The following is a 13,282-nucleotide window of genomic DNA, read 5'->3' as shown; positions in this document are numbered from 1 at the left end:
TATAACCCACTTTATAAATTCTTACCTGAAAGGCAATGGCTTACCTGAATGTGCATCAAAATGACTAGAATGGCCAATGGGTACATAAGATACATTTTGTCACCACACACGATATGGAACTAAAAGTTTTATGATAAACATGAGATGAGGAAGAATACAGTTGACTCTTGTGTAACACTACAATATTAATTGCCTTATGATCAGACAAATCTTTTCGAAACTTATTTCTCAACATTGTCACAAACCGAATTTGTTATACAAGAAATTGATTTTGTCTGGCCTGTACCTAAACTGAGATATGGACTATTTTTAAACACTCATCACCACCAGAAGAAGAATCGGCTGCCACCGTGGGAGGGTTTCAGCTCCAGTGCAGGGTCCAGAGGAGGGTTGGGTTCAGGGCGGGGGCGGGACTTGTATACGTTCTCTGGTTTGGGACGTTCTGTCTTTACTTTGGTCACCTGAACAAGAGAGAATGAAACAATGAAGTTGACAACTGTGCATCACAGAAAGTAACAACTTAGTGAGGTATAATATAAGAAGGTTCTTTATTCAGGGTTACAAAATACTTTTTTCTGCATACCTGCACTGATGCAGGTAACATTGAAAATTACCTGCACCACTCAGATTTTAGGAAGTATGGTGCAAACAAAAACAGTTCAGAAACCATTGCTATAATTTTTATTATACTTCATAATAATAGGTGCAACAATCCACGTACACCTAAATGTAATGGTCCGTGGCAGGTTTTATTATTGGGTGCAGGTAAAATGCAGGTGGTATTGAGTTAGTAGAACCATGTAGAATCAGATCTCATCAGGCATATATATACATGAGGGAGTGAACAGTGATACAGCATACTGTATTTGACTAACCTGAGAAAGTTCCCCAGGCTCTGGTCTGACCCAGCCCAACTTGTCCAGCGCACACTGGTCAAATGCTGCCTGCTGCTTACGGCAATGTCGCAGTCTCTGTTAACAAAGAAAAGCGCTTCAGTTGTGCGGATTTGTACTCCGCCAAGAAAAGTATGCCGGAAAATACCGTGGTATCAGCAAAACTTGACAACTGTGACAATCATGCAATTCCGGCATATTAAAGTTAAGTTAAAGAGCCTTCCCGCATCAAATGACGCATAGGACGGCGCCCATCTCTGTTCATAAGCCCTGGGCCACACACAGCAGTCACTACAGCAGGGGGCTAGTCCACTGGTACTAGTGGTAGTGGTCTTTTCCAAATGCTGAGTGCCAAGCAGAGAAAGCAGTATGTACCATTTTTGAAGTCTTTGGTATGACACAGCCGGGGATCGAACTCACGACCTACCGAATGCAATGCAAGGCGAGCACTCTACCCACTTGGCCATTGCACCTGTCAGCATTCCGGCATATTACCATGCATTTTATTATAATACTCTAACTCAGGTCAGATTTGAACTCTGCCCCAGAATCTTTACATGTCCACCTTTGACGAATTATTATCATGCTTCATACTACGCACATGCAGTCTTATGTGTGAAACTCCATCGCCAAAATTCCTTACCATGTTCTTGGTGTTGTCCAGACAGGTCCAGTACTCTGTGAAGGAGTCGTGACAGGTGCCTTTGATCTTTCTGAAGAAGTCCAGGGCACACTCATTCACCTCCCGGCCTTCCTTCAGACACTTCCGGGGGTCCTTCTCCTCCCATCGACACAGCATGAACTCCTAGGACAATAAAAGGACATACATGTTCATATATTACATCAAACATTCTACATTCAAGAGAAATCAATTGACTACTTCTTTACTCTCCAAGCAGAGGTTTAGGCTTCTATTTTTTATGCATTTTCAAATGTTTTAATCAGGCTTTGTTTTTTTGTGTACTGGTAATCTTTTTTCGCTTACTGCCTGGTCAGTTTGAACTTTGATATTGTCTTGCCAATTTGATACTGTGTGTCAGCCACCGAAAGATCTGCTTGGAGATTGTGGACTACTCTGCTACTGCTACTTACTGCTTGTAACTCTGCCATCCTCACAGACAAAACATATAGTAGCAACTTACTGATCATGAAGGAGCAATACACATCAACAAACACAATACACATAAACATAATACACATAAACACATACACACACAGCCACACTCACATGATTTCTTACACACATGTCTAAATACTCACACAGACAGATACACAGAGAAGATCTCTGGGTCAAGTTCAGATGCATAGTCATTGGCAAAAATCGTATGGAGCCAGACATGCACATTGGCTGGTCGTGAACCCCAACTATGTGTATATATGAGATCTTAGTTCATCCATCCGTTTACTGTATGTATATGTCATAAAATGTGTCATAAAATGATTACACTTTGAACAGCACTTCATGCATGTTTCTCCACTAACCTTGTTGACTTTGTCGCAGTATTTGCCATAATGGTGGGCTCCAGCCTTCAGTACGGCGGAGGTGACATTCACCTCATCGACATCGAGTTCTTCATAGGTTGGGAGCTGATCAAGAGTTGGCATCTCACTTTTTCTCCGGCTTTCTGTGAGCGAAAATTTAGAGGTCAGCCCGATGGAGATGCTGACCCTCGAAGATGATCCTCAAAATGGCGCATAAAGTCTCGCGAGATTTTGCGACATTACGTTTCCATCAGGGGTAGTCCGTTTTATATGTTATAGTGGTATGAGTAACATAACTGTCTGATATTTTGATATCAGTATCAATGACCCATGACCACTGATAAATATAAATCGCTATTTCTGAAGATATTGTAGTTATCCATCCCGATTTTCTCATGATTGTGGTAAGTGAAACCAATAGTGACACCCAAAACTGTTTCATTCTTGGTCGGTCCCTAAACACAGAAATTCCAAAATGGCTGCTGCGGAGCAGACTGATAGCGTCGTCCGAGAAAATGTGCAAGAAATGAACCATTCTTTAGCCGAAAAGGTCCAAGTGAACCTACAGAAGGATCTCAAGCCGACCGAGGAAAATGGGAATGACCACATCCCCGAGATCAGCGAGACGTACAGTGTCAGACGCTCGGATGGCACGTGGCGTAAGTACCGCACAACACACCATGGTCATGATGGTCATGGTTTTTGTTTCGCTTCCAGTCTTTTAGGTTGAGAGTAGAACACAATTTAAGAACCCTGTAGCTTCGGTTTGTGTGCAAGTTGCATACAAGCTCCCACACATCCATTGCCAAAAGTATAGAAGTTGTTGGAAATATAACGTGATCGATACAAACTAGGGTAACTAGAGGGTGGTGATACTATTTCATAGGGACAAAATTATAACAAATGCACCATCATGTTGTCATGTAAAATCTTGTCATCACTTTCAGATGATGCAGAAGTGATCCAGACCAGACGGAATGAGCATGAGGGAGGACGGATGGAGTTCTACGTTCATTATAAAGGCTGTAAGTCACATCATTATGGGCAAGGTTATGAAAATTGATAGTGTAAAAATTATGAAACAGGCAAATTCTTGAATTTTAATGTTATGCTTTAAAAATGTGACATAACGTTACAACGCCAACAAAAACATAAAAAAAAACCTTCTGCCCCAAAACAACATGAAGAATTTCTTATTCCAGAAAAAAAAAAACACCCAGAAAATAAATGTCTCATCTTATTTGGGACTTGTTTATGTGCTGTTTTGATCACCCAACCTGATGATGATGATCTGTATGCTGCCTTAAATTAAATGCCCAAAGTATGAAATACCGATTCAAATGTGCTAGATCAAATGTGGGGCAGTACCTGTCAATATCATACAGATTGCCATATTCAGAATTTCCAGTTTGTCACCCTGAAGTTGCATTGGATGCAATCATTACATAAAATGATATCCTGCTGTTGTGTTTGTAGTTAACAGACGTCTGGACGAGTGGGTGGACCTGTGCAGGATTGACGTGCAGTCTCACAGCAGTAGGAAGAAACGGACCGCAGAGGAGTCGCTGTACGACTTTGCGGACCAACCCGACAGAAAGATCACGCGCAACCAGAAGAGACGGCACGATGAAATCAACCATGTACAGAAGGTGGGAGGAAGGACAGTGTTGTTTACCATGTAGACTCACTGAACTGTTCTGTTATAGCCATGTTTAAAATTAGTTTGTGATGTTACATTGTTAAATATGTGTTCGTCAAATTTCACTTTGAATGAGTATTCACCTCAGTTGAGGATGACAAAAGAAGACTGTTTTATGCTTACGTAAACTACATCCTGGAAGTGCTATATTTTCTTCTGATACATCTATGATAAAAAAATAAGGCAAACTTGATGCTTTATATTAAACACTTGTTGACTTGGTCTGGTATATTTTTGCTAGACTTACGCAGAGATGGACCCGACCACAGCAGCACTTGAAAAGGAGCATGAAGCTGTAAGTAACAGGTTTTTTATCATTTTATTTTGTTTGATTTCTGGTTCCAATCCTTTTGAAGCACTTCATGTCGTTCTGATAATGGACTTGAAATGGTATGGATTGTTCCATTTCTCTCTCCCTCAGATCACAAAAGTGAAGTACGTGGACAAGGTACAGATCGGAAAGTATGAGATAGATGCCTGGTACTTCTCACCCTTCCCAGAGGATTATGGGAAGTGCCCGCGGCTGTACATCTGTGAGTTCTGCCTGAAGTACATGAAGTATGAGAAGACATACAGACACCACATGGTAAGTAGGAACTTGCGGCATGCTCAAATGACATCACAATGACAAGTAGTGGTTGTTGCCATAATATTTGCACTTAAGGAATGATTTTCTAATATTTTTTATTCATAAATGTATTTGTGATCAACTCACTGCTGAGGAAGTCTTTTCAAAATATTGTAGCACAGAAAATGGTAATTCATTTCAAAGAATGGGCTTTTATGTGAGAAAGTTGTATCATTAATCAGTATAGTATCTGCTACAGGTCCTGTTTGTGTTAATGTATAGAAGCACTTCATATTGAGGAAAGTTCACCATCTTCTTTTGAACACAGGGAGAATGCACGTTCAGACAGCCCCCCGGGAAAGAGATCTACAGGAAGGGGACCATCTCTGTGTATGAAGTAGATGGGCGAGGAGACAAGGTGAGGGTAGCTTGTTATCCTAGGATTTTGATCCAGTTATGGTGGACCTGCAGGCATGAGTTTGATTCCAGGTTTTGCTTAGTTAGGGCTGAGGGTTAGGGTTGACGGACTGCAGTCATTTCAGTTGATGATGTAAATCTGGTGGCCCCATGTATGAGGGAGCTTCAGGCATAAGTGCCCAACCTCTGCAAAAAAAGAACCCAACACACTTATCTAGAAGAGTAGCAGTGGTCTGGTGTAGTTGGCTATAAATGCGAGCTGTAGCAAAGCTGCATTGCACTGGTAGCTATTTGAAAAAGCATCATGCTTCGCCTCAGTTCAAGATGCATGCTTTACCTTACCTGTAACATCTCCTGGGAAAATTCAAGGCTGAAATGCAGTTATGCATGCATATATATGTGTATGTCTTACTGTATACCTGGAGTACATGTTTGTGTTTGGATTTGTTTCAGATCTACTGTCAGAACCTGTGTCTGCTAGCCAAGCTGTTCCTGGACCACAAGACCCTGTACTTTGACGTGGAACCCTTCATGTTCTACATACTCACAGAGGTGGACAAACAGGGGGCTCACTTGGTGGGGTATTTCTCCAAGGTGAGCTAGAGTTACACTAGAACTGCATAGGAGTGGCAATCCTGCCAATCAAAAATTTGAAATCCTGACCCTCTGAGATGCTATTTTCCGCATTTTGAGTGGCAAATTTTACTGGTAGACTAACTTATTAATAGTTTAATGGCATCGCTTTTCATGTCATCTTTACATGCCCATTTTGGCTATCAAAGATGACAAATTGGGCAAAATTTTGTCAAATGACAGACAGAAAGATGGACACTGACTAAAACACTGATCCTGATAAAGAAAAATGATTTTTTTTGTGACAAAGCATTATGGTAAAGTATGGTAAAATGTTGAACTTTATTTCAACACACAGGTTAAACAGAGATCAAATTTTCAGAAGTTATTCAGAAAAGGTTAGATGTAACTCCCCAGCTACCTTTCTCAGGACCTAAATGGAGTCTACTGAATATCCTGCTTACTTTTACTAAGACACAGAGTTTATGTTTCTTGCAGGAGAAAGAATCTCCAGATGGCAACAACCTGGCCTGTATCATGACTGTGCCGCCGTTCCAGAGGAAAGGTTACGGGAAGTTCCTCATCGCATTCAGTAAGTTCTTTGTCCCTGAAAACTGATTCAAGATGAATTTTGGGATAGGGATTTTTATATTAGATTAAAGTAGACTATTCTGGTTGATGTTGAGGAAATATATTAGATGGAGATAATCAAATTGGATGAATTGTGTGGTTTGCAGTCCTAGCAATGAATAATGTAGTCCGTTTTAATATCCTTTTATGTGGGGACGAATTGCATCATATATATCACTTCTTGTTTCATTCAGCCAGTCTTTCCCTCCTGAAACCGCCTTCATTTCCATTCATATGGTAATGTATCCGGCACCCAACCATAAAAAAGACCTACCTGTACATGTAGTACTGCTTGTATTGAAGTAATATTGACTTTTGTTGTATTTCAGGTTATGAACTGTCCAAACTGGAACACAGAGTCGGTTCCCCAGAGAAGCCTCTGTCTGACCTGGGGAAGCTCAGCTACCGCAGCTACTGGTCCTGGGTACTGTTAGAGATCCTCAGGGACTTCAAGGGAACACTGTCCATTAAAGACTTGAGGTTAGCATGCTCGTGATGTCAAAATGGTCAAATTGTTAGTCTGTGGTATTCAACAACCTAGCCTTATGCAACTCCTTTTTAAATTTCTTTGATATATATGTATACCTTCACAGAAGGAAAACAAATTGTTCTTTCCCCTGTTTATTATTCTTCTGTTTGAAACAAATAATGTCAATGACCTAGACCAGACGGCTGTCAACATGGTAACTGGTCCTGTAGCAGGCACTCTGTGGTTTTGGATTACATTATGTAGCAAGTGGCAGAACAGAAGCTGGTCACCATATATGTATATCAATGTGTTTGAGTAAGAATTAACACAGCAGTAATTTGTTAGGCTAGTGAAGGTAAACATGACATATTTGCTTTGCAAGTGCGACCTTTCTAGTTTTTAGTCTGTTTCTTTCATCATATGGCTACTTGTCCCTTTACAGTCAGATGACCAGCATCACAGAGAATGACATCATCTCCACACTACAGTCCATGAACATGGTGAAGTACTGGAAGGGTCAGCACGTCATCTGTGTGACGGCCAAACTGGTGGAGGAGCATCTGAAGAGCGCCCAGTACCGCCGCCCGCCCATCATGGTTGACACGTCCTGTCTGCGTTGGGCAGCACCAAAAAAGAAAGATCTCAAAATATCAAAGAAGTGAAAAAATGTTTTTTTTGTAGTATGTTTGGCAGTATGACCTGTGTGCTTGCAGTAAATGTAGCATAGAAGGGTTAAAATGTAGTAGAGTTAGGATAAAATTGGCGGTTTGTGATCATCTTGTGATAAGGTACTACAGATAACAGGTGGTTCAAGTCTCTTGTGTCTTGACCTGTAAATGTACACGTACATGTACATGATAAAGTGTGTCAGGATTGCAGATCTATTGAACCTAGGACTAAGTGGATAATGATGTAGATCAGTTTCTGTACTGTTAGAAGTACAAGTCAACAATGTACCTGTTCTGGTTTACTTTTCATGTTTGCAGATCCCAACATTGCTTGCTTTGTAATATACATGTAGTAAGTTTGTATTCAATTTGTTTATATACATGTAGTAAAGCCTGAAATGAACATGTACATTCCAATAAAGTGTCAAAATAACACTGGGTGTATACTGTGGCAATCCTCCAGCTAAAGTTACAATCTTCCCTCCTCTCTTTACTCATGTAGGCAATCTCACTCACTCACTGTCCGGTTTATCGTCTGTTGTTCCCCGTCTTTCGAGGGTTAGACGTGCTTGCACAATACATCTGGGGCAAACACAGTACATTTGTAGCCTAAGTCCAGTCTAGTTTGGTTCGCAAGATTTATTATAATAAATGATAAGAGTTCATCTACAGAATCCCATTCCGGTCCCTCTCCCTGCAATTTAATTAGGCCATGTTGATTTGATTATATGGATGACATCCGCGCGCGCATGAATTTTCGGCCGTTTCCAAAAAAAAAAAGTTTTCAACCCTACTGTAAATCGTACCCTACTGTAAAAGACGAAATTGTAAGGAAATGAACTTGAAGACAAGATTATTCGCCAAACCATATTCTGTCCCATTTGTTCAACCCTCATGACCACGTAGATTTCATAATGAAAACAACTTTTTTTTTTGCAAAACTTTTTTTTTATTCGCACGCGCGCATCAATTTTGGGGTTCCCGGAGGATGTCATCCATATAATGAAGTTAACATGGCCTTACATATCATTGAAATCTTCATGGATCAAAAACGCCTTGTAGGCGCCAAAAACAATCACTGCTGTAAGAGGAGCAGCTTAGATTTAGCCAACATTATGGTGCAGTCCTGTTGTGTTGATCTGGAGGTGAAATAGACTCAATGTCAAACAAAATTCCCTCTTGTAGTGCCATATTTTTGGCGACGCCTCAGGGGCGGAGCCGTTAGTATAGTACTGCGATCGAGTTGAAAATATTCTAAAAATTCCGTCAATGCATTCCCTAGGGAATTACTTGTTTGAATGACTGTGTTTGTACACAGCAAGTAGGGATATCTAAAGTGATGGTTGGTCTTTTGCAGAAGTCTTTTGTGTAAAGTTTAATGGCTTAGTTGTCAGTCGATAACTGGATACTTTATAAGTAGGAAAGGCCTATGTTACCATGCATGCAAAAGGCACCTTTTCCGGCCAACTGTGGCTTTTTGCACACAGAATATTAATGATTGTCTTTATTGATATTTCAAATATGTTCTCTTCTATCAAGAGAGAAAAAATAGAATAAAATAAAACAGAATAATTTTGTTGCTCATAAGAAAGAACAAGGAGCAGCATATTCAAGCTTAAAAGAATAATATTTTAAGTAAGTTTTTAGCTTCAACCATATGATGCTGGGCTTTTATTTATAACTTAACTGTGTGCTAATGATGATGTTTTGTGTGTTTTCCACCATGCGTGTTTGTGTCAGTCTTGCTTTTTTATTCATATTTTTCTTTGCTTTCACGATGCTGCTGCATTCAATGCTTGTTTTTCAATCTTCTTGCGTGCAAAACATGAATGCACACCCCGATCCTTCCTTGACTGGGCTTCGTGCTTGCCAGTGAATCCCTGCTGTAGTCTGCATCTCAGGGTGAGACATTGCGAAATTTACCTGTGGACACAAAAAGAGAAAAGCAAATGAGGTCCATATTTGAATAAGTTATGTGATTTAATGATGTTTACCTTCACCTAACTTTCAAATGCCCTAGGTATGAAATTCCAGGCAGTTACCATTGCTGAATTACAACATTGCTGAATTTCTCATTAATTATGCAAATTAAATCTTAATTTACATAATATCTGCCTGTGTTTCTCTCGTTCGCAATTACATATGCCACATGCTTTAATAGTCCTATCATGTAATTTAACTGAATCATGGCACGGGGGCCTGGCACCCAGGCTACATTGTTTTCCCAGCAATCATTAATCATAGAAAGCATGGTACTTTTCAAAACTCACACAGCTTATCGTGAAAGAAGTACTATAGAGATGCGAACATTGCCTAACTATCGTGATTATTTACAATATTGCGTATAATAAGGATGGTTAGGCACTTACCTGGTATTTTGTTCCACTTCTTCTGTCTTGTATTCTTGAGTAACTTTTGTGTTTGTCGTCATGTAGAGCTGAAAGAAACAGTGTAGAACAATTTAACGAAGTTTGTTATATTCTAGGGTTGCGTTATTCTGCATAGTTCGACAGCGTTCAGCGTGACCGCGGAGAACATGCGTACAGAGCAGCAAATAGTGTAGGTGCATCAATCATCAAGGGTTAGAGTTAGGATGTACCGGATTGTCAATAAACAAAAAATACATCCACGTCGGGTGTGTCAATAAGAAAATAATTTTTTATATCCACACCAAGTGAATCGATAAAGAGAAAAAATTCCTATCCACACCGGGTGTGTCAATAAGGAAAGAGAAATATTTTATATCCACAACGGGTGTGTCAAAATAATAGCCACGTACTTTCTTAATATCGTACGATGATGTAACCAACAGACCCGTATGGTTTACCGCTTACTGGCCATCGAATCCGCATTATGCATTTCTAATTATAGCGAACTCACCTTTCCTATAACCGCTGATATTATAAGCCGACAAAAAGCAATAGTAGGGAAAGTTCCAAAAGATTTCATGAGCAAGTACCCTATTCTAGTATATAATTATTGTACAGACAAAGGGCGAATTTTCTTCTATACTCTCACCCCGTCCAATCAACCCCGCCGAGACAGCAGATTCGAATCGCTTCCTTGTTTACTCAAACCACAACATCAGTCAAAGCAAAGTTTTTAAAATGATTGTTTTAAAGTTGATAGTTGTGGCTGTTGGGAAATGAAATGATCCATGCGATGTACCATGGTGATAGCAGGGCATACATGAATGTGACGGTACAAGGCGCGGATTTTTCTGAAAACGATGAACTGTCAGTCTCAAAACGTATGAAGCAGAGTCAAGGAACTGATTGTTCGCCCTAGCACCGTATATACGTAGCCTCCCCGGTATATCTACGGTCATGGACGCCTGCCTGCGCTTCTTCTTGTATAATCTTAAGAAACCAGTTCTACATCCTCAACAAATGTAAAGGCGAATGTTTTCATCTTTACTCTGTGACCCAATTTCCCCCTAACCACTAGAACTTTTCACGTTGACATTGTCGGGAACTGTGGGGAAAATCACTGTTGTCAGAAGCTGGGGGCAACACTTACTTTAAGCCAGAGAATCGCAACAGGCTAAGTTTAGTGGGTACGTCATTTAGAATAGTATAAAGGGTTATCATAGTGTAGAAACGAAATTAATGAGTTATTTACGCAAGCTTTACAACAACGATTGACAGCGAAGGAAAACATTTGGACGAAACGGTATCAGAACCGTCAGGACGCCGGTGTGAACAACAATTCTTTAAATTTCAAAATAAGAGACGGTACCCGAGCAGAACGTGGGGCCGCTCAGAGACAATGTCACCTAGCCTGAACGACTGCATGGAAAAACGGACTGATCGAAATGGAACAACTTACATGTTACATGCACACAAAAAAAATCATAACATTACACAAAAAAACTTTAAACCAAAATAATACACCGTTTGATGGTACACGTAAGAAGGCAACATGAACCAAGACCGTGGACACAAATACACACTACATATGGCATGGTTCCAATATTAAAAGAACAGTCTCAACCTACTCAAGTTTGGGCTTACCTCCGTGCCTGCACGACTGAAATCCGGGGGCCTTCCAAGTGTGCGTGCTGCTCCGGCGAGGGTTGACCGGGCCGCGGGACACCCGCTTTCCACGCCCGCGCGCTGTTGGCCGGGGCTGCCTGCATTCTACGCCCGTGCGCTGCTCCAGATTGGCCGGGCTACCCGCGCTCCACGTCCCGCGGCCTGGTCGTGAGGTCACGCCGCCGATGGACGTGGGGTTTTTTTTCCGTGCGTAATGAGTCTGCGAGTAGGTCGCGGTGATATTTATACGAGGACACATCCTTATTAACTTGTTTTGCTAGCTCTGTCCATTTTTGGAATATATGGGAGGGATTAAATATTGCTAATTGTAAGACAATTACGCCTGATTGGCCAAGACAACGAATACGATTATCTAACTACATTTCTGCTGACCACAACAACTTGTGCGAGGCAACCTCCGGCCATCTGGCCAGGGTCACTGTATGGGATGGTGCGAAAGGGGTCAAGCTTGTTGTTGTAGCGGCGGTGTAAACAAACAGAAACCTTCCCCGAAACCTGAAAACGTAAAGCCCCTTATATTACCAACATGATCACATGTCCACAGCGCAAGCCTTTTCAAATTCCAAAACGCTGCCGAAAAGAAATGACGGGTTCCATTTATTTACTATAACGATGAAACCCATGGAAGATTATAAAAATAATGTGTGTCTTTATTCTTCTTCTGTTGTGTTTCCTTTTACTGTTTGTCCTAAAACCGCTACAAAGAAAAATATGTGCCAACAAAAACGGACAAAAGTGCATCCAACGTTACATTGTGACGCGGCGATTTGAGGCATATAAAAACTAGCATCCACCAGGCCTTTCTACGGGAATACGGATCGTAGAATTCGGGGAAAAAAGAGATTAAAATTGGCCAAGGGAGTCCGGCCGCGAGGAGGTAGTTAATCGACCCCTTATAAATCTTTCCCTCCGAAGGCCAGTCAAACCTACTAGGTCCTACAAGGCGGTCAAACTCCCCTGGCAAATATTCTACTATATTATAACCAGCGTTGTGAGTCTGGTAGAGGCTATGTAAAGACATAGTCACTGAAAAAGTCAATTGTGAACGACAGGCCAGATCAAGTGTATAGCAAATATTAGTATCTGGACATACATTTCTGCATTCGGAATCGGAAACAACGAATGTCACCAAGGAGCTCTTATCTACGCACCGCAACACGTTCAATTCGACAGAACAACGTTTAACAACAGATGACACTTGTGGAACCGCCTGATCTTCGCGGATCAACTTTACCTCTATAAGGTCGTTCTGTACGTTTCTGGCGAGTGTACCTGTGGTCACTCTATTTATTTATTTATCAACCTTGGATGCATGTTGGTGTCCCTGCAAACGTGTGTGGCGGACAACACATCTATAAACCAGACCTCGTGACCGTGGCCTGTTTGCGAACCAGCACACGGACAGCATCCAGGATATAATACAAGCACCTACAAGCACGCCAGGCCTATATATGTAGCATTGGGGGTTCATAACGGCTTTCATAAACATTTTTCTGACAATCCCGTACCTGCGAAAAGGTTTGGGTTTGATAGCCTATTCCTACCCTTACAGAATATACACACAGCGACAGACCATGCTATGTTATGCACATAATGATAATGTATATGATATACATATGGTTTTTGCGTATCGATCCAGAGTCCAGAGCGCACGTAAACTATATTGTCCTGCTTTCTATTATATAAGGTCAACGACCGCTTGACCGGGCATGTAAAATTTGCAGCGGTGGAGAAAAGGATCGCTTCGGTAGACTAGATAATGATCACCGTACCGGTATCCAGTGATCTTTGTTCCTACTGACTTTATACAAGGAGCTTTCATCACAAG

General features: G+C 41.1%; 2 protein-coding genes across 2 annotated transcripts; one reads left to right on the top strand and one right to left on the bottom strand.

Annotated features, from left to right (window-relative positions):
- Positions 1–312: 312 nt before the first annotated feature.
- On the bottom strand, positions 313–2,613 carry LOC109485517 (NADH dehydrogenase [ubiquinone] 1 alpha subcomplex subunit 8-like). The gene is made up of 4 exons (XM_019789207.1): positions 2,376–2,613; positions 1,537–1,698; positions 876–971; positions 313–461 (listed from the first exon to the last, which is right to left on the bottom strand). Exons 1-4 carry the CDS (start codon positions 2,496–2,498, stop codon positions 321–323), a joined length of 522 nt encoding a protein of 173 aa, XP_019644766.1. The 5' UTR covers positions 2,499–2,613; the 3' UTR covers positions 313–320.
- A 193-nt stretch (positions 2,614–2,806) lies between these two features.
- On the top strand, positions 2,807–7,742 carry LOC109485516 (histone acetyltransferase KAT8-like). The gene is made up of 10 exons (XM_019789206.1): positions 2,807–3,034; positions 3,323–3,400; positions 3,852–4,024; positions 4,316–4,369; positions 4,496–4,660; positions 4,971–5,060; positions 5,513–5,653; positions 6,131–6,224; positions 6,592–6,742; positions 7,174–7,742. Exons 1-10 carry the CDS (start codon positions 2,851–2,853, stop codon positions 7,391–7,393), a joined length of 1,350 nt encoding a protein of 449 aa, XP_019644765.1. The 5' UTR covers positions 2,807–2,850; the 3' UTR covers positions 7,394–7,742.
- Positions 7,743–13,282: the final 5,540 nt, after the last annotated feature.

The sequence above is a fragment of the Branchiostoma belcheri genome, unplaced genomic scaffold (assembly GCF_001625305.1).
Source record: "Branchiostoma belcheri isolate BF01 breed outbred unplaced genomic scaffold, Haploidv18h27 scaffold76, whole genome shotgun sequence".
Taxonomy (NCBI): Eukaryota; Metazoa; Chordata; class Leptocardii; order Amphioxiformes; family Branchiostomatidae; genus Branchiostoma; species Branchiostoma belcheri.
This window is presented reverse-complemented; position numbering and strand designations above follow the sequence as displayed.

Bases quoted from the DNA above. Each gene is read 5' to 3' on its own strand.
- LOC109485516 (XM_019789206.1), top strand. From the start codon at position 2,851: ATGGCTGCTGCGGAGCAGACTGATAGCGTCGTCCGAGAAAATGTGCAA. The intron at 3,035-3,322 runs GTAAGTACCGCA...CATCACTTTCAG, and splicing joins ACGCTCGGATGGCACGTGGC to ATGATGCAGAAGTGATCCAG. The intron at 6,743-7,173 runs GTTAGCATGCTC...GTCCCTTTACAG, and splicing joins CTGTCCATTAAAGACTTGAG to TCAGATGACCAGCATCACAG.
- LOC109485517 (XM_019789207.1), bottom strand. From the start codon at position 2,498: ATGCCAACTCTTGATCAGCTCCCAACCTATGAAGAACTCGATGTCGAT. The intron at 1,699-2,375 runs GTTAGTGGAGAA...TTATTGTCCTAG, and splicing joins ACTGCGACAAAGTCAACAAG to GAGTTCATGCTGTGTCGATG. The intron at 462-875 runs GTTAGTCAAATA...TCTCTTGTTCAG, and splicing joins AGCCTGGGGAACTTTCTCAG to GTGACCAAAGTAAAGACAGA.